At 37.2% G+C, this 25,299-nt stretch overlaps 1 protein-coding gene across 1 annotated transcript in view; it reads right to left on the bottom strand.

The window, feature by feature from the left end:
- Nucleotides 1-2,442: 2,442 nt before the first annotated feature.
- The window catches only part of pitpnm3.L (PITPNM family member 3 L homeolog), a 310,738-nt gene continuing 287,881 nt past the window's right edge, over nucleotides 2,443-25,299 (bottom strand). The window contains exons 12-19 of the mRNA XM_041581872.1: nucleotides 22,955-23,103; nucleotides 18,061-18,177; nucleotides 9,528-9,644; nucleotides 7,734-7,882; nucleotides 7,040-7,189; nucleotides 4,160-4,343; nucleotides 3,123-3,251; nucleotides 2,443-2,751 (exon numbers count right to left, since the gene is read on the bottom strand). Coding sequence (XP_041437806.1) covers nucleotides 2,443-2,751; nucleotides 3,123-3,251; nucleotides 4,160-4,343; nucleotides 7,040-7,189; nucleotides 7,734-7,882; nucleotides 9,528-9,644; nucleotides 18,061-18,177; nucleotides 22,955-23,103 — 1,304 coding nt within the window. The remainder of the gene's footprint in view (nucleotides 2,752-3,122; nucleotides 3,252-4,159; nucleotides 4,344-7,039; nucleotides 7,190-7,733; nucleotides 7,883-9,527; nucleotides 9,645-18,060; nucleotides 18,178-22,954; nucleotides 23,104-25,299) is intronic.

The following is a 25,299-nucleotide window of genomic DNA, read 5'->3' as shown; positions in this document are numbered from 1 at the left end:
AGCAGTTAAATCTTTGGTACCCCGGTCTGCAGGAATACATATATTTATGCTAAATGTGTGCCGTTAGTATTCAAAAATGCTTTCTCGAGCCTTGTTATGCAAAGTCTGTGAACTGTTTGGGGATTTCTGTATATGACTTTGGACACGGAATAGCTAATAATCTGCACAATTCCAAAGGTTACAGGAGGCAAGGTACGATTTAAAGCAATACTTAGGTCTGGAATGTCATATTTGATATGTCGCACTAACAAATGTCAACTTCTACACATATACGCAGAGAGCAGGTAGGTCACAATATCCATGAAAAGAAATTAATGCCCTTTACTTTGACATTTTTCATGCTGCAAAGCATGCATAGCCAAATACAGTTAGAAAGGCCATGGGACAGGCTATAAGGGCTTCTCTTTTAAAACTAGCTTGTTAAATGTCATATGATTTATGTCTTATTGCTAGTCATTGAAAATCCATTAAAACTATCTGCAGTTTATGAACTGAAGGCTGAAGCTGCCTACAAAAATGAATCCCGCAGCAAATCCGTATAGCCAGATGCAATAAAGCATGTATTTCATATTTACAGATCCCTACACCTGGTATATGGAATATTTCTGCTCCGGGGTATTTTTTTTTATTATTTCTTAATATTTAAGACATCAAAACGTTTTTTTTATTTTAGTTATATCATATCATAATGGTGTTCACTCTTATTAAACAAAGTCCAAAGTAGCTGTAGCACACAATCCAGTTTTGTCAATGCAAAAAGTGACTTTTATTGGCTCATTGCAAACTTCAAAAACATGGCATGTTTTTGAAGTTTGCAATGAGCCAATAAAAGTCACTTTTTGCATTGACAAAACTGGATTGTGTGCTACAGCTACTTTGGACTTTGTTGCAAGTTTACTGGCTCTTCGCAGGGGGCCTTGTATGCTGTTTAGCACCAGATACCTGAAAAGGTTGAAGGAGTAACAGGTGAGCGCTCTAATTTTTTGTGTGGAATCACTCTTATTAAACAGACCAATCGGAAACTGATGAAAGATGAGGCCTGATGAGATTGTCTGTATGCTGTCTAATCAGGGGATTGTACAGACGTACATATTTGTAAGAGGCATTTCATACACTCATGTTTGCACATTACTTGATCCAAAGATAAATTATACTAAGTATTAGAGTTTATATTGCCGAACCACTATTGACACATTACCGTTAATCAGAACATCTACATATTTTGAATATCTTACTTACAGAACTGTAACAATCATATTTAATACTGAGGCAGAGAAAACTCAGACACCTATTTAAAATAATAAGATATGGACAGTATTTTACCAGTCTCTGTATCTCTCTTGCTTTTGTACAAAAATCTCAAGTTCGCCACCAATGTTTTCCAGGTTTCAGGGGCAGTGTAGAATCATGTTTGCCAACTAGAACAAACTACAATAAATGACCCTGGAAAGATTAATTACAACTCTTAACATAACCATCCATTGGTTTGTCTCATTAGGTAGCATGTACCAAATATACAAATGACAATGCATTGCGCCTTGTTTAATCATGGCACGCACAGAAATGTGTCAAAGTAGTGGATAAATATGCCCTTGTGGTGAAGCTTTATCTGAGCAGGGCATCAAGGAATATCTCCCCACTAGTTGGAAACTAGATCTGCCCACCAGATTCCTAAATAAATGAAAATATATCATCAAGGCTTAGTAGCTTCTATCAGCTATGAACTCCTTGGCTGTCCAGACATTGACATTGTAGGTAGTCAGTGCTGAAGACCATTATTAACCCTCTAATGTTTGTTCTGCCGGTGGTTACGGAGGCAAAAGTGATAACACTCACTGTAACCAGTTCTTCCCTGTAATCTCAAGTCTACATTCATTTCAGACTTGTAACTTTGCTGGACACAACACAAGCATAGCGGTGTTACTTTTTAGAGTTTGAGATAAAGCTAAATATACAGTACATTATATTCCATCTATGTCAAGCTGATATTACAGTTTTAGCATGTGATTGTATATCACACTGCATTTCAATAAAATATATACATAAGAGAAGTGAGAACTTTAGAGACATTATTTGTTCCTTTTACCAAACAACCTAATCAAATCTAACACAACTCATGTGTGTTTTTTTTTTTAATTCTTAAAGACCATTTCAGGAAGAAGGAGGCAGTTTTGGCTTACTTATGACAGCAGGGAAATTGTATTAAATGCACATGGGACCTATTTCTGTGAGTGTTGTACCCACAATGCACCTTTTCGAACACCTACATTATTCTCATGTAGATATTTGCAGGCCGTGTGCATTCTATTTATTAGGTTGTGGAGCAGATTGTGTGGAAACCACCACTGAACCAACATATTGCTTTATACCCACAGCCTTTTTATTATTCTCCATGGTCTTCTGGTAGTATGAACTTTTATCAGTAGACAGTCTCTGTCTTTGTTATGGTGCAGGCTCAAATTTGTGGCTTGCGTTTCTTACCCATGAAAGGGGGTTTAAGTATCGATCATGATCTTTGTCTGACTCTGGTTGACTCTGTGCTCTTTCTGGTTTGGGATTGGAGGACGGTGGTTCTGGTTGCTGTACAGACATAGTCCTACGAAGGTGATTTCTTTTTCTTAGAAATTCAGGCTGTGTATGCAGACCAAAACTTCCCTTCCTCAAGATCATTCTGGAATTGTTCTTCTTAGGGCGGGAATGGTGGCTAAATTCTAGTGATGCTAAGTGAGCAGCATAGCCTTCACTTACGAACTGAAACAGAAGAAATATGAGAATTTATGAGAAAGATCTGAGAAGTGCATGATATTTCAGACATTCAGGGGGGGTGCACACTTTCAGATACTATTTACCAGTTCATTATACTGCTAGCAAAGGAAAAAAATACATATCTTAGAAACATGGTGTGCCACCTCCAAATGCATGTAAAGCGAGATAAATAAGATAAACACCTTCAGATGTGTACTTGCTACAATAAAATGTGTTCATTTGTAGTGCAGACCAGAAGAAGTTGGAAGGTACTGTGTTGGTACATACCTGTAGTACAACTGCAGTGCTAAAGTATGAGGCTATTAATGTGAGAGCTTCCTATTTTTGCCATTAGTAACAATCCTTCTTGTACTGACCTGACATTGGTTCTGATATTTCTTGGCTGGACGCCCAACAATATAGATCTGAGATGGGGATAATCCCAGGACACTGTACACAGAAATATCCTTCATGGAGCCATAGGCCGCACTGATCTTAATGTGACACTAGATGAAAAGGCAAAATGAAATTAGTTACAGTCAAATTAATTTAGATAGAGAGCTACACAGAGAAACTACAATTGACTTGATACTGTAACAATACATATTACCAGAAGCTTCATAAACTTTATCTTGTCAATATATAAGGGGCAGTTTTATCTGGAAATCCTGCTTTTCTTTGATACACCCATTCTCTCACTTCAAACAAATATGGATATTTATGTGTTCCCTGATTTTACTCTCTCATTAATAAGCACCCACTCATCCTGCCTCACTGCATTCATTTGACTTTTAGATAAACTTTTAGACAATATCAGTTTCTGACTTACAAAATAAAGGGGTGTACATTATGTTTAATTGTATAAACATTATGAGACATTTTTAATTTATTCCTATTTGAATCATATTTGTCAAATGGTGAACTCTATCTTTCACCCATTGATAAATATGTTTCTCAAAATCCCATTGGATTGAATAGAAAATGTTTTTTGTTGTGAACTGTAATCTAACATTGTTGTAAATCTGTCCTATTGAGTCTAACTGCCTTTTTAATACAGATACTTTTTACGTTACAATTTTTTAAAAACAGGCTGAAAATATTCCTGTACTGGGTCCTTTCACTGGTTTGTTCAGCTCCATTTGATTACTAGTCAGTTGTTCTGTGTTGTGCTCTTTATTAGTTATGTTTTAGCTCCATTGCCTTTCCCACTGTCCCTGCAATCATACATCATTCTGATTTCAGTTCAGTTTGCCTAGTATAGCATCTCTGCCTTTAATAGTGGAATACGGAGAAATAAATACTCCAGGACACTTGTTATACCTCATGTGACATTTTACGTCTAATATTCCAATATATACTGTAAGTACAGTCAAATATTTGGTAACAATCAGTATGATCAGGCAATCTTTGTCACCTCTTGCATTAGATTGCGGAGGAAAATTGTCTTCTGCCGCAAAGGGTCATGCACAAGCCCATCAGAAAAGAAGATCATGCCCTGGGGAAAGTTGTGCTGAGATAACCAAGAGACAACCCGCTGCTTCTGCATGTCCGGTCGACCCGTGATGTAAATTATTAGAAAACCCAAATCCTGCCAGTGTCTAGAATATATGAAGCATTTACCAGTGGGTTATAAATACATTGATCAAATCAATATTATTACTAAAATATGTCAAGTAAAATGCAAATATGGATAGCAGAGGTGTTGTAACATAATTATCCAGAAAAACACTTGCTGTTGGGTTTGATATCATGATCTGGTTGCTTTTTTTGGCTCGTTTGGTATAACAAATCTTAAATGCTCAGACAATGATAAACATTGATATTGTTCAATATTCATTTAATTGTCTTAACTAGATTTTAACTAGATTGGCCATTTTAACTGGTTTCGTCAGAATGTCTGGAAAACGTACAAATATAAAACTCTAATATATGTGCCCCTAGGCAGTTACAGAGATAATTAAAAAAAAAAGAAAAAGAAAACTGCTATATATATATATATATATATATATATATATATATATATATATACATACACATACATATATATATATGTATATATACATATATATACATATATATATATATATATATATACACTGCTTTTGCATAATATATATTTAGGATAAATGCCTAAAAAATCCATTAAGAAGGAGGTGTGCAAAAAACCATCAAATTGTGAAACATGAATCTTAATATTTATTGTATAAAAAAAATGTAGGCCAGCAAGTAAAAATCTGAGGGTTGCAACTTTCAGTATCACACACACCACTAAGAAAATAAAGCCTAAACATATCAGACAGGAATATACCCTACATCCCAAGTAATGCTTTCCTTGCAGTAGACAATTGTCTCACAGAAATCTCATCTAGGTATGCAGACTGACCAAGCTTATGTTATCCAGAATGCTCTGGACCTGGGGTTTTCTGAAAACATTTCTGGATTTTGGATCACAATACCATTAGGGGCAGATTTATCAAGGGTCGAATTTCAAAGTGTAAAATACTTCGAAATTCGACCATCGAATTAAAATACTTGGAATATCAAAGTCGTAGTATTTTTCACCGAATTTGGCCATCGAACGATCAAAGTAAAATCGTTCGGTCGTACGATTAAAGGATTTTCCTTCGACGCTAAAAAATGTTATAGAAGGTCCCCATAGGCTAACATAGCACTTCAGCAGGTTTAATTTGCGAAGTATTGAAGTTTTTTTTAAAGAGACAGTACGTCGATTATCGAATGGTCGAATATTCGAACGACTTTTACTTAGAATCGAAGTCGAGGTATCCTATTCAATGGTCGAAGTATCCAAAAAATTACTTCAAATTTGGAATTTTTTTACTTCGAAAATTCTCTTGAATTCACTTCGACCCTTGTTAAATCTGCCCCTTAGTCTCAAAATTCATTTTAACATTAAATAAACCCAATAGGCTGGTTTTGATAATACACATTAATTTTATCCTAGTTTGGATCAGCTACCGGTTTATTATTACAGAGAAAAATAAAATCATTTTAAACATTAATTGTTTAGATAAAATGGAGTCTTTGGGAGACGGACTTCCCCTAACTCAGAGCTTTTTTAATAATGGATTTCCAGGTAACGAATCCTATACCTGTAGTAATTATGCAAATGTGGCAAAACATTTGTCCAATCATAAACATTGTATTTGCTGGGCCCCTGACCCTAATTACCTAATAAGTTTTAACCTGTTGACAATGGCAGAGATGACTAAAATCTCTAACACCCTAAATTTTGGGACGTCACTCAGCAACTATGGGTTACTCCAAGCAATGAGTGAGGATGTAAAAATGAAGCTAACTGATGCCTATAAAGCAGGAAAGGTTATAAAATAAAATAGCAAAACATCTCCAGCTCCCACTGTCCATAATGCCAGCAAGAACTGGCAGTTCAAGGGGATTGTGGGAGTCAAAACAAAAAACTTACTGGCTAATATGGAAGGTTTAATAACACCTAAAAACTCCAATCATGCTAATACAATCAACACCTAACTTCATGACATCCTTGCTGATTTCAATAAACAGATTATGCTGATTGGAGCAACTTTCCAGGGTATTTATTCTAGAAAGATCCTATTTACAATTCATTCGGAATTGCAAACGCCAGTTGGATGAAACGTCTTCAAGAAAAAAAAAAACCACAGCAAGTCCAGTTAATTAATTATTTCTACAAATGGTCTACAAGGAAGTTTGGGCAAAAATGCCAGCAACAAGAACTGGATAAAAAAGTTTATGACATAAGATGGAACTGTGTATTAACATTTGCAAATGTGTTATTTCTTAACACTCTCATTCTTGCAGTAGTTGCTTCCTACTTTTCACTTACAAAATTAACTCAATAGGCAATTTGGCAAGGGTTACCAAACTTTTGTGTCCAGGTGTAGTTTAGCTGATAAGAATACAATTTAATTATCACTGGAAAATGCATTCCTTAGAAATCGATAGAAATCAATTTTAATGCTCCGAGCTAACTCTTTTACATGTTTGGGCTACACTTATTATATATAACACATGATGTCAGATAAAGCAATCTATGGAAATCTCTGGCATGCTGGGGTACATAAAAAACTTAGATCCAGATCCAGTTTGTAGGCCTCCAATTAGAGAGCCCTGGGATATTCACTAAATCCATGAGACTGAAGATATGGTGAGCACCAGTTAAAACGGGTGCATTATGGATAAAACTGACACACGAATATGCAACTATATAAATAATGTTCCTTTAATAATAAAGCATTTCTGTCAGATGAATACCTTTTAGTCAATTTGATTGAATTACCTGACAACATCCACTGCTCCAGCTCGTACTTTGGGATCACTTCCCATAATAGAGACGCTGGCTGCAAAAGAGCCATCAATGCTGAAAACAACACACTCCATTCCTGGAGGGAGCACTGTAAGGTAGCTTTGTGCACTGCTCTGATCCCCCCTATGTAAGCATAAACACACCTATATTAATTCATCATACACAAAGGTCAGTAACACCATCATTTGCAAGGGCTTTTTATACATTGGAATAGATTGTATTGTTATTCTGCACTTGCAAGCTCCAATTACTATGTAGCTACGGTGGCTGCCATTTATTTTCCAACTGGTCTGAACAGCTGACATTTGCATAGCTGATAACAGATACGCTGTTTATAATGCACTGGTTTAAGTGGAGATAAACTGGTGTCAAATGTTATTCAATGCACTATACATTTCTACGAAATAAAAACTGTTCTTGTAGAAAACAAGATAATTGTTGCCAAGATATATTTTATTTCTAGCTGCAGGGCAGATAGATAAAGTATAACTGTATAGACTTATTTTCATTGTGTGCGCTATTGACCCTTATCTTTTAATTACTTTTGTGTAATGTTATGTTAATTGAAATGCATTTGTATTTAGTGAATAAATTGCCAGAATGACATTTTTGCATTGTACATATTGGTTTTCTTTTTTTCTATGAAAAAAAAATAAATAAATCTCACCTGACGACCATCTTGATAGGGTAAACCCCCACACCAAGTCTCTTATCTTGTGGGATATTGTAAAACACCCGACCACTACTGTTCGATATCTCTGTTTCAAAGTACACCCACCTGCCTGATGATGGTTCAGTCATGACAAGGACATCCACCTGAAAGATACGAGGAAAGAATGAATTCAAATGGGGAAGGAATATGGATTTGATGGACATTTTGGACAATTAAAAATTTATGTATAGGAAGAATAAAGCTAGACATGTAACGTAACAGATGTATAGGGGCAAATTCACTAAAGGGCGAAGTGACAAAAAATTGTCAGAAATCCAATCCTCAGGGACATCGCCAATTTACTAACAGGTGTAGAGGACAATTCGGTACTTCTCTAATGAAGTTTCACGCCATTTTGCTAGGCAAATTTTCATTTAGGCTAACGATCATTACTCATTTTTAACCATTAGGGTGGGCTCATGTCTAGGACATTAGAGATCTCTCTTATCTTTATTTTCCTTCATTGGACATGTCTAATAAGTGGCCACTTCAAGCATTTGCACCAACATCTCTAATAAAGACGTATACAGGTATATGACATATATCTACCCACCCTATTCAAACTGATCTAAGCGTAAGTGTACTAACAAAGTTTCATTGGCAGAAATGAACGTTAGCTAAAGTTCACTATGCAATGCTTGCGCTGATGAATTTATGCTAGCGAAACTTCGCCAGCATTCGCCTGGCAAGGCACAACTTTGCATTTTGATGAATTAGCGTATGCACTGCTAACTAAAGTCTGATGAAGTGGCGCAAAGTGTGGCAAAGCCTTCCCAGGCGAGAATTCGCCCTTTAGTGAATTCGCCCCATAGACTGCTGTGATGTGCCACTTCATATTTTGAGTCCTTTCTAGAGGTCTCTTTAGCAGTATGGCATCAAAAGTTCTGCGTTATTATCCATTCAACTGCTTTATGTAACAAGGCAGATAAGAAACGGCAGGAAGTAGGAACCATTACAGAACTATCAGTCTGGCACTAAATTTGCTGTTATTCTTCCAATATGCCAAAAATGCAAATTGTGCAAGAAATATTTAATCACTGCCTTAGGCCCAGAGAACGAATGAAATAGAAGGACTCATTACTTTACTGTATTTTGTGCCAAATAAAATACACAGGGAATAAAATGAAAAACCATTATGAATTAAAGCTCTCCTTTACTTCCAGAAAATGCATACTACATTTCTTTTTCTTTTTCACATAAAATGCGAAATTTAATTTTAATCCCATCACTATATGGCAGTATTTAGTTGCATAAAAGTTAAGTTGGAATACAAACGCTCTACATCTTATATTAGATTTGTCTGACTTCATAGAAAATTGATCAACACTAAAAAATTAAACAACCAATGGCCAAACATAGGGTTCGTCCTGTTATCTAGACACTATCAGAAATTTTCAGATTTTGATAAATAGTCCCCCAAATGTAATGCCGTTATTTTACAAATGTATGTGATAGCATTACTTGTCTAAATAGATATAAGTTTTACCACTCCCAACATTCCAATTGCACCCAAGATGCATCTCTTAATTGTACAAGATCAGGCCTAGAGTTTGAGAAAGGACACACAGGACCAGGGATGATGGTGGTAGAGTCAAAAATATGATGGTACTGCAGGCTGTCCCCGTTGATTCTTTTTGTTATTGTGCATATATCTATAAACATAAAACTTTACATTTCCTCTAATGTCACAAAAAGTTGATCTAATACAAAACAATCAGAGTTTGTGACTGTATAACTCTTGTGTTTTACCTTTTCACCAGTTAGTGCGACCATGTCCAATGGGCCATACATAAAACGGCCAACCAAGACTTGAAGGCCTCCTTCCACAGCAATTACATCATTGGCTCTATGATTGGCTGTGACATTCTGAAAAAAAAACATATAAGAAATACTGAGGAACCTTTTTATTCTGTTCATGTTTGGAAACCATTAGCTGTGATGGTTTTAATCCATTTTGTAACTTCAAATGAACCAATGAAATAACAATGCAACCACGTTTCTAGAGGTATAATTTCATACTGTTATGCCTCTTAAATTATTAAGAAATGCAAACCCTTTTTAAATTTCAATTCCCTTTTTTTTCCCCCTCAGTTTGCTAATTAAATCTGGAATTGCGTTATGAGAGATTTTAATCTGTGATTTGAATAAGGCCCAATATGTCTGAAACTCTCTCCTAGCTCTTTAGCAATTCACATTTGTGTTCAATGATAACTTCAGTAGCTCTTTTTGCCTGAATTTAACCTATTATGTGTGTAGTCAGGCATTGGCAGCTCCTCTTTGGAAGAGAATGTGTGTGCCGCCTGGCTCCCAGTATACGTGAAAATATCAGTTAGATAAGAATAACTATATAATATTTACTTCTTTTCCATTAACACTGCATTGAACCTTTCCAACTTGTTTTGAGCACATGAGATGGTGCTGTAGCATCTATACAGACATGCTGGGAAGAAATAATAAAGGTTACCAGCATAAACTCAGATAAAGCTGTTTTATTCAGTGCTGTCTTTCTCACATCAGAAGCCTTGCTTTACTGTCTCTCTCTGATTAAATAGGAAGGATATGAGTGCACTGTTGACATACAAAACATTCTACCTGCACAATGTTATCAGAAGCCGCTACACTCTCTGGAAAGGGCAAATGCCAAGGTTGCTTAAGCAAAACCTTGATGTTTGAGCAACTGAAGCATAAATCTCTAAAATTCAAACTAACGCTGCATCCATGAATACCTCACTCAATAATACAACATCATATTGCTACTTTAATTTGCCTTAAAGGAAAACTTTACCCCCAAAATGAATATTTAAGCAAAAGATAGTTTATATCATATTAAGTGGCATATTAAAAAATCTTATCAAACTGGAATATATATTTCGGTAAATATTGCCCTTTTACATCTCTTGCCTTGAACCACCATTTTGTGATGGTCTGTGTGCTGCCTCAGAGATCACCTGACCAGAAATACTGCAGCTCTAACTGTAACAGGAAGAAGTGTGGAAGCAAAAGACAGAACTCTGTCTGTTAATTGGCTCATGTGACCTAACAAGTATGGTTTGTTTATGCGCACTGTGAATCCTACGATTCCAGGGGGCGGCCCTTATTTTTTTAAAATGGCAATTTTCTATTTAGGATTGCCCAATGGCACATACTACTAAAAAAGTATATTATTCTGAAAATGGTTTATTTACATGAAGCAGGGTTTTACATATGAGCTGTTTTATTCAATATCTTTTTATAGAGACTTTCGGGGGTATAGTTTTCCTTTAAGGCTATATGTTCACAAGTGGTTATATTCTACACAAGTTCCAGCTGTCTAAAGATGTCAGGGATAGAAATAAAGAAACAATTACCCATATGAATTTGCACTCACACATGAGCTTCTGAGATGTAACATTAGTGAGCAAACCGGGTACAGGTATGGGACCCATTATCCGGAAGCCCGTTATCCAGAAAACTCCAAATTACAGAAAGTCTGTCTCCATTTTATCCAAATAATCAGAATTTTTAAAAATGATTTCCTTTTTCTTTGTAATAATAAAACAGTATCTTGTACTTGATCCAAACTAATATATTATTGATCCTTATTGGAAGCAAAACCAGACTATTGGGGTTATTTAATGTTTACATGACTTTCTAGTAGACTTAATGTATGACGATCAAAATTACAGAAAGATCCGTTATCTGGAAAACCTCTGGTCCTGAGCATTCTGGATAACAGGTCCCATATCTGTGTCTTGTCTATAGGAGACAGCCTAACTTATATTGTAAGCCACCTCAGCATGAACAGAATGAGATGTCTATATACATCTGCCAAAGACATATCCATTTTGAATTACAGAAATATTTTGGAAATATGCATGGTAGTTTAGCTGATACAAGAATTACTGATCTCCCTGTGATACCCTCGAGTGTACACTTTATCCCTAATATTGTCACCAGTTGTCATGCTAATTTTTGCTAAGCTGAAATAAATGCAGATATTGCAGAATTGATTGCAATGTAATTTACCCTCCTTGTTACTATCTGTAGTAATTTATACTGGGCAGAGGTACAGTTTTCCGGTGACATAAGAATTCTACAACCAAATAAGCATAACATTTTCCAAATCCAAATTCCCTTAGTTCACTACAGGTCATGTTTGGAGTTGGCCATTTATGTAAAGTCACGGAACAGCCTGTTCTCTGTCTAAGCTGTTAAATTGTGGCACAGTCACCAGGGCCGTGGAGTCGGTACATAAATCCTTCAACTCCGACTCCGTTTATGGTACCTCGGACTGCAACTGCGACCCTGACTCCTCTTAATATACTAATGTGTTTTCCATGTTGATTGAAAGAAGTTCACACAATGTACAAGGCATTTTTTCACTGCCAAAGCTCAAAAATCTAAACCAAATCCTTTGGTAATTCTAAATCAAAATCAACCAAAAACAATTGAAAAACCTAAAACAACGTATTTGAACCTGGCATATAGCTGTAGAATAGCTGTTAAATATAATCCAAAACTTACTAAAGCATTGTTCTTAGAAACATAATTGCTTCTGCCATATTTTCCTTCATAGAAGCTATTAAATTTGATTTTATTATTTTCAGTGCTTGTATTCAAAGTTATTAGGAGTCGGAGTAGGTATATTTTTGGTGACTCTGACCCTGACTCTCTACCCAAAATTGATTCCGATTCCACAGCTCTGGCAATCACATTGAGTTTGCTGCTTTGGGCTGCTCTTTAATGTGTCTCTGTGCTATAGATATCATGTTAATGTCACTGCAAATACATGACACATTTTCCTTTGTATTATTCTATTAATAAAATGCTCACCTATACCCTTATCCTTTCCCATGTACATTTCTGCAATCTTCTACTAACCATTCTCTCATTTCCCACCTCTCTTCCCTGCAATCAGTCTTAAACTCCACTGTTAAAATCCTCCTGCCACGCTCGAAATACTCATATGGGAGCCCCATAAACTCCACTGTTAAAATCCTCCTGCCACGCTCGAAATACTCATATGGGAGCCCCATACATAGTTTGAATCAGAAGAAGAAGTGCTTGTTCATTCACAATTTGGATAATTTCTGCTGCCCAAACCCCAAACCAGACTTTGTCCTTAGATTACATTAGCTCATGACCTTACTGCTAAAATATACCTCAATCTATTTTGTTTTGATAGGATTCTCACACTTGCTGATTCACATAAAGGATTTAGGAAGATGTAAGAAGGATAATGGACACCACCAGAATAATGACACAAAAGGTAGAATCAGCCAGCAGAGAAAAACACTATAGAAAATCATAGACACTTGGGCTAGAAACAGAAATCCTGGAGCAAAATTACAGTTCAGCATTCTAAATTCTCTTACAAAAATACATAAAGAAATAATAAAAGATGGTATAGTAGCTTTTTTTAGTTTACAGAGTAACTGGAAATGTAAGACAACATATTTTTAGCCATATTGATTAATGTATGTTTCTTAATGCATCTACAATACAAAAAAATAAATAAATAAAAGCAAAGCTAAATATGAATTCTAATTAAAACCACACACATTAACGCTTTGTTTTAATGACTCCTCAGCCATTCAAAACTAGTGTGAGGGAATAGTAGGGACTTGCTCAAAAGAAGGGTAAGTACAAAGTGCAGATATGGGTGCTGTATGCTTCTCTCACATCTCTTACAGAAAGAGTTTGATAAAATACACAGGGAAAAGTTCAACAGAATAATTTTAAAATGATTATTTAATAATTTAGCTAAAGCCTGTTATTATCTGTCTTAGTATTTTTAGATGTTCCAGAGCCATTTTTCCGTAGCTACCCATCCAATTCATATAAGTTCCCATAAAATAGCGAAAATGAAAGTATTCTTCAAATGTGCAAGTCCCTATTATGATAATTTTATTAAAGTAGCTTGTTAAGGCTAAAAAATGTACTTCGGGTATATGCAAAATTAGCTCAGCTACAGTCCTTGTACAATACTTTATCATTCATAAATATGACATTGCTAGCACTCCAGGGCATGGCTTACTGGGCCTTAAGTAGTAGCTTAACTACAGAGGAAGCAGACCTTGCAGCTGTGGAGGCACAACAACCCTATTGTGTTTCATTTATGTTTAAATTATTTTTTAATAGACATAATGTATAGAAATCCAAATTATGGCAATATTCTTTATCCAGAAAACCCCAGGTCCCAAGCATTCTGGAAAATAATTCCATACCTGTTTAGAGACCCTGAGTTTTAAGTGTTTTAAGAGTTTCCCCTATATATATTTGGACACCTAAGTAGTCCTTTGATCTACCCAGGCAGTTATTGCATCCTTGTCCCTGGGTCCAGTGTAATTGGATTTAGTCCAGTGCTTGCCCAGTAGGTGGCAGCATTTAAAAGTATAAAAGGATATAGCACATGTGCTCAGGGCTCTCTTCCTGGATCCCACCTTGCAGGGAGGTGGGTACAAGTGTGCACCTGAGCATGTTACAGGCCCTGGTTAGGGTAAATTTTATTGAGTGTAACAAGTTCTGTCATAGTCGCTCTAGGAGTGAAAGTTAGAGACAGTGTATTTAGTAAGCAGCTTCCTGGCTCCAACAAGAAGAGTAGTTGGGGTTAGCACCCTTGTGGTGATCAAGCTGCCAGACAGAGACACGAGTGGGTGAGCTGAGGAGCAGGGAAAGTGCAAAGGAGCAAGGTACCCCGTGAAACTCCTAGTGCTAGGGAAAATCACCCAGACTGGTTGCTCTACCCCCTTAGAGGGATCTACTTGAAATATCTGAAAGTGTGAAGGTTTTCCACTGGTTGCTGTGACTGTACTCGAAAATTCTACTGCCTAAATGCTGTGACCAAGATCTACTGCCAAGTATTCGAAAAATAAGTTAATTGTTTGAAGCAACCCTCTGGATCACTGTCACTTTCATCCTGGTGCACCAGAGGACTCACAGGAATCACAAAGTAAGGTGTCTAAAGGGGCCACATACTGCTGGGAGTGGCAGGGAGTTGTCCACAGCACAAAGGTATCCAGGAGGAACTGACAGCAAGGTACACAAAAATCACAATGCTAAAGTACACTCAAGGGTGGGCTACTCCTGTATTATTAGGAAATATTAGCTAAAAAATGTTGTAAACGATTAAAAGCGCACCTTTACCTTAAAAAAAACTTTCAACGATAAATCATATACATGATTGCAAGGAATCATCCAAGACATAAAGGTCTGAAGGGTGTAAAATTGAAGTTCAAGTTGAATATGTGGTTTTAATGAAAAAAAAGATTACTGTGCAATTACAATCCTTAATTTGGAGGGGCTGGTAAAAAATTGTATGTAACTGAATTATTCACCTGAAAATGGTAGATGGTGTTGACACCTTAAAACAGTAGAACAGTTTTCCTTAGGCTAATGATTTACAGGGAGCAAGAGAATTAGTAAGCACGGTGAATTTGTCATTATTTAGGGGACGTGTACTAATGTGTAACACTTAGTGAGAACCCTGTGCTTGTGAGTGTTTGGATGTTCAAGGCTTAGGAGCTGTGATTTAGGAATAACATCTCTGCAGTGACTGCTATCTGTCTGACAACCACCAATGAGCACACTTTCTTGTTTAATACCACCCTCAAAGAGCTCACTCTCCTCCAAAGTACCACAGATCACAAACAACACCCTTGTAAGTGAAAACAACCACTTCAAATCCCAAGAATCCATATGTCTTCCTCTACAGGCTTATCTAGCAAGACAATGCTAACTGAACCACTTGCTGGAATGGTAGAAAGCCAGGAGTTGATAAGGAACTTGACTTGGTTATGTGGTAATGAACTACTGGTCCATTAAACAATAATGTTAATTCATTTGCATCCATAGGCTGATTTATTCAATTCAATCAACATCTAATCCAAGATTAAATGGTTTAAAACCCTGCAGGAATTTCTTATTCCATCTTTATGCAAAGTGATGCCTTCTGGAATCAGAAGGTATTTACTTGTCTCATGCCATACACACAGCAATGCCTAGATACCAAAAATGAGAGTTTTGATTCTCCCATAAGGCATCATGGGCGGAGACATGCAAATCACTCCTTTGTGTCCCTTTGGATTTTGCATGTCTCCGCCCATAATGCCTTATGGGAGAATCAAAACTCAAATTTTTGGTATCTAGGCAGTGCTGTGTGAATGGCATGAGACAAGTAAATACCTTCTGATTCCAGAAGGCATCCCTTTGCATATAATTGCTAACTAAGGGCTTTTTGGCTCCTTTTCTCCCTTCTCACCCTAACCAGATTTGTCTCCCCATTATTCCATCTTTGATACATCTGCCCTAGACTATAGAATTTTTTTAAGGCTTGGGTGGGAATTGACAAGAATGGCGTTAAATTTGTCTTTAAGTTAGAGTAACATTGTTAAAGGCAAATTCACAACTGTCTGATGGTGCTTGAATCACTATAGTTATTTTAAGAAGTCCAAGGAAACTGTAGCACACCGATCCAATTTGTAGTGCAAAAGTGCTTTTATTGGCTCAAAGTAGACATCAAAAAGTTTGGCAACATTTCGGGCCAAGGCTTAATAAAGTGTCCAGTGTGGCCCGAAACATTGCCAAACTTTTTCCTTGGACGTCTATGATATTTTGATCCTGAGCAGGGGGTCTTATAGCACTTGACACCTGAAAAGGTCGATTGGTTACAGATGAGCACTCTAACTCTGTATAGTTATTTTAAGGACAGGGAAAGTAAAAATCACTGGGGTTGCAAGATGTTAGATACCCCCCCCTGTGATTATAATTGCTTACAAGATACCCCGATATGATGCTCCTATTCATTGAAAACTGCAACTACTTGGGGTACTTCACTAGGAGCATTATGGCACAATATACTTCTGCTTCACTGATCTTTTCTTTGGCCAGTGGACGTGGGTAGAGTGAAAAGCCGGCGCTTTGCTTTTAAGTTTGACTTTTCACTCTGCTGCACATGTGCACCCAACAAAAACATAGAAGGTGGTACAGAAGATGAAGATTGCAATCCTACAGCACCCCAAACCAGTGCATATTTCAACACATGGGGCATTGGCCTGGGATATCAGGTAAGCAATTATAATTACTGTGTTTATCCCTTTCCTTTTTTTAAAGGTCATTGCACAAATGATTTTGACTTGTACAGTGTTTTCAGGAAGCAAAACTATAGATACAGTAAAATGCCTCTTGTTTGCCTCTTAAAAAGCACGGGAAATGCCTATGGTAGACACTTGTGGTGACAGGCTCTAGGCTAAACAGGTATGGGACCTGTTCTGAATAATGGATCTTTGCTTAATTTGTATCTTCATACCTTAAGTCTACTATCATGTAAACATTAAATAAACCCGATAGACTGGGTTTGCTTCCAATAAGGATTAATTATATCTTTGTTTGGATCAAGTAGAAGCTACTGTTTTATTAACACAGAGAAAAAGGCAAACGTTCAAGTCCCAATAGTGGGACTTGAAATCTCTTGAAAACTCTTTCTCTTTGAAAAGCAGAGGGACTTCTAGACCCAGAATCCATCTCTCCACAATGGAACAAAGTGTGGGGGTCACTGTAAGATTAAAGGGGAACTATTGTGAAAATGAAAAATGAATATAAGCTTTGCCATACTGAAATAAGAATCTTTCTAAATAGAATCCATTAACAATTTGGAAAGTTTCTGAAATAATCAAGTTTGTCTTCATAATCCCTCTCTCAGCATCTCTTTCTCTTCATTCTGTCTTCATGCAGGAGTTGGGTGTCAGATATTCATTGACAGTTAGATTCAATATATCTTATAGGGGGCTTCCTTTCCTAACATGCATTAGAGCTCAGACTTCAGCACAAACAAAATAACTGACTTTGGCACAAATTCTGCATGTAGAGAAACAGGATTTCTGGTGATTTTAATAGAGTGGGCTCTAATACACCTTTTAGGCTAAATGAGTCCCCCTATAAGAAACTGGATTCAAAACACCTGCAAGAAGATAGAATGAAGAGAAAAAGATGCTGAGAGGGGAAAAGTGAAGAGTAACACGATTATTTGAAAAACAGTTCAGAATGTTTAATTGATTTTATTTAGAAAATTTCTTATTTCAGTATGATGAAGCATATATTAAATCTTGATTTTCGCGAGAGTTCCCCTTTAAGGGGGTTGGGAAGTGGGTTCATATAATTGTCCTCATTTATCAATGTGCCTGCAGAGTTGTGCAGTTGTACAAGGAACTACCTACCCCCCATAATATTTCCATTAAATAAGAGGAAAACAATTGTGAAATAAAGAAGTAAATGTATAGGAATATTTAGCAGACTTTTAACATACACGCAGTTTGACATGATTTCTCTTCCGAAGCCATTTCTCTTGTCGGCTGGAGGGGCTCATGTTCATGCAGTCGATGCCTTCCTTTTGCTTGATCTGTACACTCTCATATCTCATCAACTGCAGGAAAAGAAATTAAGAGCACAGCATGCATACATTGGTTAACCCTTGCTATTTTAAACATCATGGAAACATCATAGCAATCCCCCCATTCACGATAAGCAAATAAGGCTTTAAGCCTTAGGTGAAAATGGATAATTAAAAAATGGAGGCAGGCATTTGTTGGAAGGATTGGCACATAATAATGAAAACCCTTAAGCATTCAAGGAAATGAAAGTCAAATGAAACAGCTGGAAAATCGTGGTAGGTTTACATGACCATAACAAGCCATGTAGTTACAATGCACTGATCAAATACAGTCCCTGCCATGTGTCACATTCACACCAGTAGTGAATATACTAAAATTGTACTAAATTGTAAAAATGTTTCCTTTCTTCTTGGTTATAATGGATATAACATGATTGGTTTAAAGGAGAACTAAAGCATAACTAAAGAAGTAGGCTAGAAATATTGTACATTATGTTTTGGGCTTCTGTACCAGCCCAAGGCAACCACAGCCCTTTAGCAGTAAAGATCTGTGTCTCCAAAGATGCCCCAGTAGCTCCCCATCTTCTTTTCTGCTGATTCACTGCACATGCTCTGTGCTGCTGTCACTCACTGAGCTTAGGGACCCACTCACAATATACAGTACACATAGAATATAAATGTCACAATATAAGGCTGATTAGTAATTAATAAAGATAATTACTACATGTCAGCTCAGAAACCAGTGCAATTAGCATCAGAATTTAATAATCAGCCCTGTAGTGTCATCTTATATTACAGACCTACCTCATTTTCTGCTTGATAATTTGTGACAACCCCTAAGCTTAGCTTCTCAACAGCTGCTCAGAGACCACTGAGCATGTGAGTGTCACAGACACTTTCCAAGATGGTGACCCTGTGGCAAGTTTGAAGTCCTGGATCATTGCTGCTATTGAGAAGCTGATAGACTGCTGCATTTTTAACCATATTAATTTCTAGGGTTTAGTTCTCCTTTAAGTGAAATGATGCAGGGGCACCATTGACCATTACCGGTGTATCATTGACAAGATACTCACAAGGAACATCTATAAATACAAGGAAGCTTCTGAAATGCTTTATTTATTGGCTTCCTAAAGCAGATATTAAGTTAAGGATTCTGTACCTTGTGCCAGATGCTATGTATGTTGCAACCAGCACAAGAGTTCATCTTGCTGTAGCTCTAAAACTGATGTGCACCGATGGGTACAGTTTAGCCCCAATAGCCATTGCACCCAGTAAGAAGAAAAAAAAATGAAACCTTTATTGGCAGATTTATCATAAAGCTGTCTACAGTAGCACCTCCATTTTACATTTTTCAGAGGACCAGAAAAAATTGTATAATTCCAGTAAAATCTGGGAAATGTATTATGCATTATATATTGGTAGGACCTGGTAAACTAACATGACTAGCCCCATGTCACATTTCAAAGTTAAATCTAAAGAAATCTGTTTTGAAAAATGGATTTCAGTGCAGAAGTCTGCTGGAGCAGCATTATTAACTGATGTGTTTTGGAAAAAAAACATGTTTTCCCATGACAGAATCCCTTTTCCCTTTACACGCCATGTCATACTCACTGGATAGCCCACCCCAGTGCTGCCATTAGAAGGACCCTCCGCAAAGCTTTAAAAGCTCAACAGCACCCCCAATCCAGTGTATTTTTGTACTTCTGCTCCAGTTTACTTTTTTGCTCCCATGGTAAGCAAGTTTTTCGTTTTAGCCTTGGGAAAGCATTAAGGCTTGCTGGAAAGCGTCCTAAGGACTTGTTTTTTTTAGTCTTTGAGATCTTTTTTCCCCCCTAAACACATTATCCCATTTTTATGGAGCCCTCATGGTTCCATCTTCTGGATCGGGTAGGCACAGTGGTAAAGTGGCTGATATCACTTGTTTGTCCTTGATCCATCTGCCCTCGATGCCTGCTCACAGCTTGTCCTGTGGCAAGTGCTCTGTCCCCCCAACAGTGTGCCTTACCGAGCTTGTCTGAAAAAGTGTCCTGCGGCAGTGGTGTGTATGGCCCCTACACCCCTTATGATTTTTATGGATGGAAGAAGGAGATGCCAGTTAGCTAATGTATCTGTTATTTGCAGAGGTTTCAGCTGGCCAACCCAATGCGGTGATGGGGACTCACTCCTTCTTAATTGGGGTTAATAGAGCTCACTGGAGTTAAGCTCCCCATAGACGTGATGATTCTTCTTGCCGACGACCAATTTTAGAGAATTCCGACCAATCCTTCAAAATTATCGTGCGGTTAGTGGAATTCGGCCGACATCTGTCAGGAAATTGATCAGCCAGGTCAAAAAATCTTTGTTGTTCCCAGTGCAATCTTTATATGCTTGCAGGGCCAAGTAGGCAGCTCCCCTTTGTTTTCCTGGCAAATTGGTCAATTCGTACGATCGTTCCGAGAAAATCGTGGTCTCACGATGAGGATCAGATATTTTAAAAATCTCAACATCTATGGCCAGCTTTAGGTACAGTATGTGTAGTTTGTGGCCTGACTCTAATGGCTTCCTTCTCTTTTTTCCTCCTATAGTGGGGTATCATTTTTTTCAGATAAATCTCAATGTCCGATGAACGATCAGACGTTACAATCTCCCGAACCTAACACTAACCATTCTGATTAAATTAAGTAGTAAAAAGAACAAATGAGATGATGTCTTTCAGTCTATGGGCAGCTTTAGAGGCTATAAAATGTTATCTTAACATGTGTTACCAGTCTCTGTTCAGCCAGTATGTATTGTATTCCATATGATTGACATGGCGATCAGCCAATTGCCGATTGCAGTGTCATAGTCCCACCCCCAATGCCCCTGCCGTACTTTCACATAATGCCCACCCCTCTGCATCACAGCTCCGCCCCCCTGCCCGGTCTCCACCGGACTAAAAGGTTGTGGCGTCGGAAGTAGATACTCGTAGTTACTATATAGCTCTCACTCCAAGGAGGAGTGTCATGCTGGATTTGCTTGGTCTCATCACTTTGGCGTGGGCTTTATCTCAAAAGAGACCTATATTCCTTTTCTTTCTCTGGCTATTCACAATTTTCTTTTATTCTAGTGCAGTCCATCTTTCCTCTGCAGAGAAGCAGGTTTGAGACCAGGCGTTCTCTCAATGTTCACTGGTGGAGTTTTTATTCTCTTTGGGATTAATCTGGAATAGATTTCTTTCTGGGATCCAGATTTCCTACTGTGGAACTATTACCCTCCCATCTGGGGAAATTAGCTTGCTATGTCCCATGAGTATGACATGGAGTGTCCATGGAAAATTATATCATACTTACCATAATTTGCCTTTCCTGGACACTCTATGCCATAATTTCCTTTCCCTGTTTTGGCAGTTTCTAGAACTTATCACGACACTGTATTGGGGTTGGGTTGAGCTTTTAAACATTTGGGGAGGGTCATTCTGATGGGATCACTGGGGTGGGACTATCCTGTGAGTATGACATGGAAAGTGTCCAGAAAAGTTAAATTACGGTAAGTAGAATATAATTTTCCCTTTTAAGTAATATTTTTTAGGTACACAGTTATCTCTACTTGACAAACATAATATAGACAGACAATTTAGAAACAAGTTTAATTACAATATATACTCATGTTTTTGCATGTTAAGTTGTGGCTCAGCTGGACTTGTATTTAAATTTACCCACTATAGCTTGAATATCCATATTTAGATGGGACGTCACATCTGATTTCTGTGTATCCTCCATTAAGCGAAAGGGACTTGCCCCAGTTCCATAGGCAATCAGCATACAGAGAATTTATATCAAAAGATATATGCCCCAAGGCTTTTCATTAGTTAAAACAAATCATTTATTTGAGTTACGTTAAAAGTACGATACATACTGACCCCACATGGTCCACCTTACGCGTTAAGGTGGACCACGTGGGGTCAGTATGTATCGTACTTTTAATGTAACTCAAATAAATGATTTGTTTTAACTAATGAAAAGCCTTGGGGCATATATCTTTTGATATAAATTCTCTGTACACTATAGCTTGAAGACAGCATATATTACTTTGTTTTTATCCCATTGTTTGGGTATAAGCCCTGTATAGGGTGTACATATAAAAAAAAGATGTAGATAAATATAATATCTCCATTCATCCAAATAAGATCAGCACTCCCATGGCTTAAAAATATGAAAAGGGTTTTATTGAAAATAACACAGCATAGGACTATGCTGTGTTATTTTCAATAAAACCTTTTTCATATTTTTAAGCCCTGAGAGTGCTGATCTTCTTTGGAGATATATATATATATATATATATATATATATATATATATATATATATATATATATATATATATATATATATATATATATATATATACCAATATTTCACAGACCAGCACTCCCGTCTGTGAAATATTGGTGTATGCAAGATTTACCGTGCACCCCTGCCCTTATCAAGATTGATCTTGGAGTGCGGATACTCGTTTGGAAGATATATATATATATATATATATATATATATATATATATATATATATATATATATATATATATATATATATATATATATATAGCAAATGGTGTGTATAAGCCACACACCCTGATTATATTTGATACCTGGGTGCTCATACATAAGAAGTAGATCCAAAGTGAACTCACACACTGCACTGTGTTTCCTTGACATAAATTCCCGTGTGGGACTGAAATGTTGGATGAATAAACCTTTTTTCCTTTTTTAACACCAATTGTCTATTTTTTGCTTAAAATTCTGTGAGTGCCATAATTTTGCACTTATATATATTTATTCTCCTAGGAATAACTGTTACCTGTCTCAGAATAAAGGCCACCACATCAGTGGATTCCCAGTAGCTGGCATGGAATAGGTGCGGCAGTGCTACGGTGGGGAAGGCAGTGAGTACATCAGGGCAGTACAAAGCATAATCAATGCGCTTGGTTCCCCACCAGTTTGCTGTAACTAGGGAAAAAGAAAGATAAAAGACATCCTGCTAATGTGGCAAACATTGATCATCTTATGTAGTTTGTGAGCCCTTGCTTATTATTATTATTATTATTATTATTATTATGTACAAAGGACAGTTTTTGCAAATCCCATACGAAAAGAGCCTTGTGATACGTTAGCTAAACAACACGGTTAATAATTGCATGGAGAATAAACAATAACATATTAACTAAGCTCTGTATTTAGCAACTGCCCACTGCTCGGATCTAATCATTGCATGTTCCTAATGAATACCAGCATCTCTGCTAATTAATGTCCCTTTTATTTCTGCCTTAGATAGGAAATTTGTATCTCCTGGCATCCATCTATTAATATTGACATTATTTGTGTTTAATTTGTCCTAGCAATTAGTGGTAATGTAGTGAAATATATTGATGTTTAAGAAATGGATTACAGGCATCCTCGTGGGAACGCTGAAGAGACAAGCAGCTTTTATTGATTTTATCATGACTCTCGTCTGTATTTTTTGTCTATTAAAGTCTGGGGCCTTTGTGGTCATATTGTCCATCAACTGTGGCCCCCGGTCAATATATCTCTCTCGGGAATGTCACTTATGATTTTTAATGCTATTTCATATGATCTAAGGGCTTTTTGATTCATAAATAGCGGATACAGTATGAATCATTGCGATATATTCAGAGAACATGATCTTCAATGGAGATTTGCAGATAGTAAGGTGAACTTCCACATAATTCAATAAAACTAATTAAAAGAACATAATTAGTGGCCCATTTTATATACTCTTACAAATAATTTGATTATCCGCAGGTTGACGAGGTGTCAGAAAGCAAATGTTTGATTTCTTCATTTTTCTATGCCAATGAGCAGTAATGAAAAGGAAAGGGCCTGTACATATTAGCGGATTATATCAAACAAGCTATTAAACATGCTGAAGTAATTCAAATAATTACACCTGTGTAGATGACTGACTTGCAGATAAATACTACTTTGTATGTCTGTGCTTGCATGGAAGTGAATTAACCTCATACTCCTCCTTAACAAGGTTAGCCTATCAGCCCGCCATAGCTGACTTACCCTGCCCCCATCACTGTACCAGACAGATAAAAACTCCTATTAAGCAATAATTGCTAGCAGTTTCATTGCAGAGCTATATATTTAATTATCCCAAGAGAAAGTGACCTTTTAGGTTAGTTTGGCTCCATGTAACACATGTGAGTGTTGTTCTACCCAGCTACTGCAGGCTTGGGTGTTGTAATCATTTTTTATTATTTCTGGTTTCCATGGCATCTAAGTGAAATGTGCCTTTCTAATAGTAGGTTGTAATATTGTCGGAAATACTCTCTCATGGGGAGCATAAGCAAAAAAAGAAGGGCTTCCATAGATTCCAGCCACTATATCCATTGTCTACACACACACCCACACATGCCACATAGCTCCAATTTCATTCCTGTGTAGCTATAATTTATATTTGTACAGTTCCACAATGCCAGTGGAATAACATTTACGGAGGGGGCCAAGCAAAAACGGTCCCCCCTCCACAGACCCTCATAGTGCCTCTATTTTAAAGGTACGAGAGTGGCTGGGGAGGGGGAACTATGATGCTATAGAACAGTAATTCCCAACCAGTGGCTCATGTTGCTCCCCAACCCCTTGGATGTTGTTTATCTTTTTTATTGTGCTTATATTTTAATTTCTGGTTTGTTTGCAAAATATAGAGGTGTACTGCCAAACAAAGCCTCCATTAGGCTGTCAGTCCATATAGGATCTACAAAATAGGCAATCACAGCCCTTATTTAGCATACTTTTTTTCATACTTAAGTTGCTCCCCAGCTCTTTTTACATTTGAATGTGGCTCACTGGTATGAAAGTTTGGGGACCCCTGCTGTAGACCCTGCGATCCAGGCCCCCCACAATAGTGGGGTCTGCTTTGTAGGTAATTACACCACTGCACAAGGCTGTTAGGACCAGGATGTGTGGACTACAAAAAAAGTAGGGTTGCAGGCTGGCCTTTGTATATCTTTTTACTTTTCTTCTCTATTTATTACAATGGGAGTAGCTTAATTTTTATTGACCAGGCTGGTAAAACACCAACCAGGTAGCAACCCTAAGAGGAGGTGAAGCACGGGAGATGGCAAACCAGGCAAGTACCAGAAGGGTCCAAATATCAGGTGAAGGTAGTGACAGGCCAGA

This window comes from Xenopus laevis, chromosome 2L, assembly GCF_017654675.1.
Source record: "Xenopus laevis strain J_2021 chromosome 2L, Xenopus_laevis_v10.1, whole genome shotgun sequence".
Lineage (NCBI taxonomy): Eukaryota > Metazoa > Chordata > Amphibia > Anura > Pipidae > Xenopus > Xenopus laevis.
This window is presented reverse-complemented; position numbering and strand designations above follow the sequence as displayed.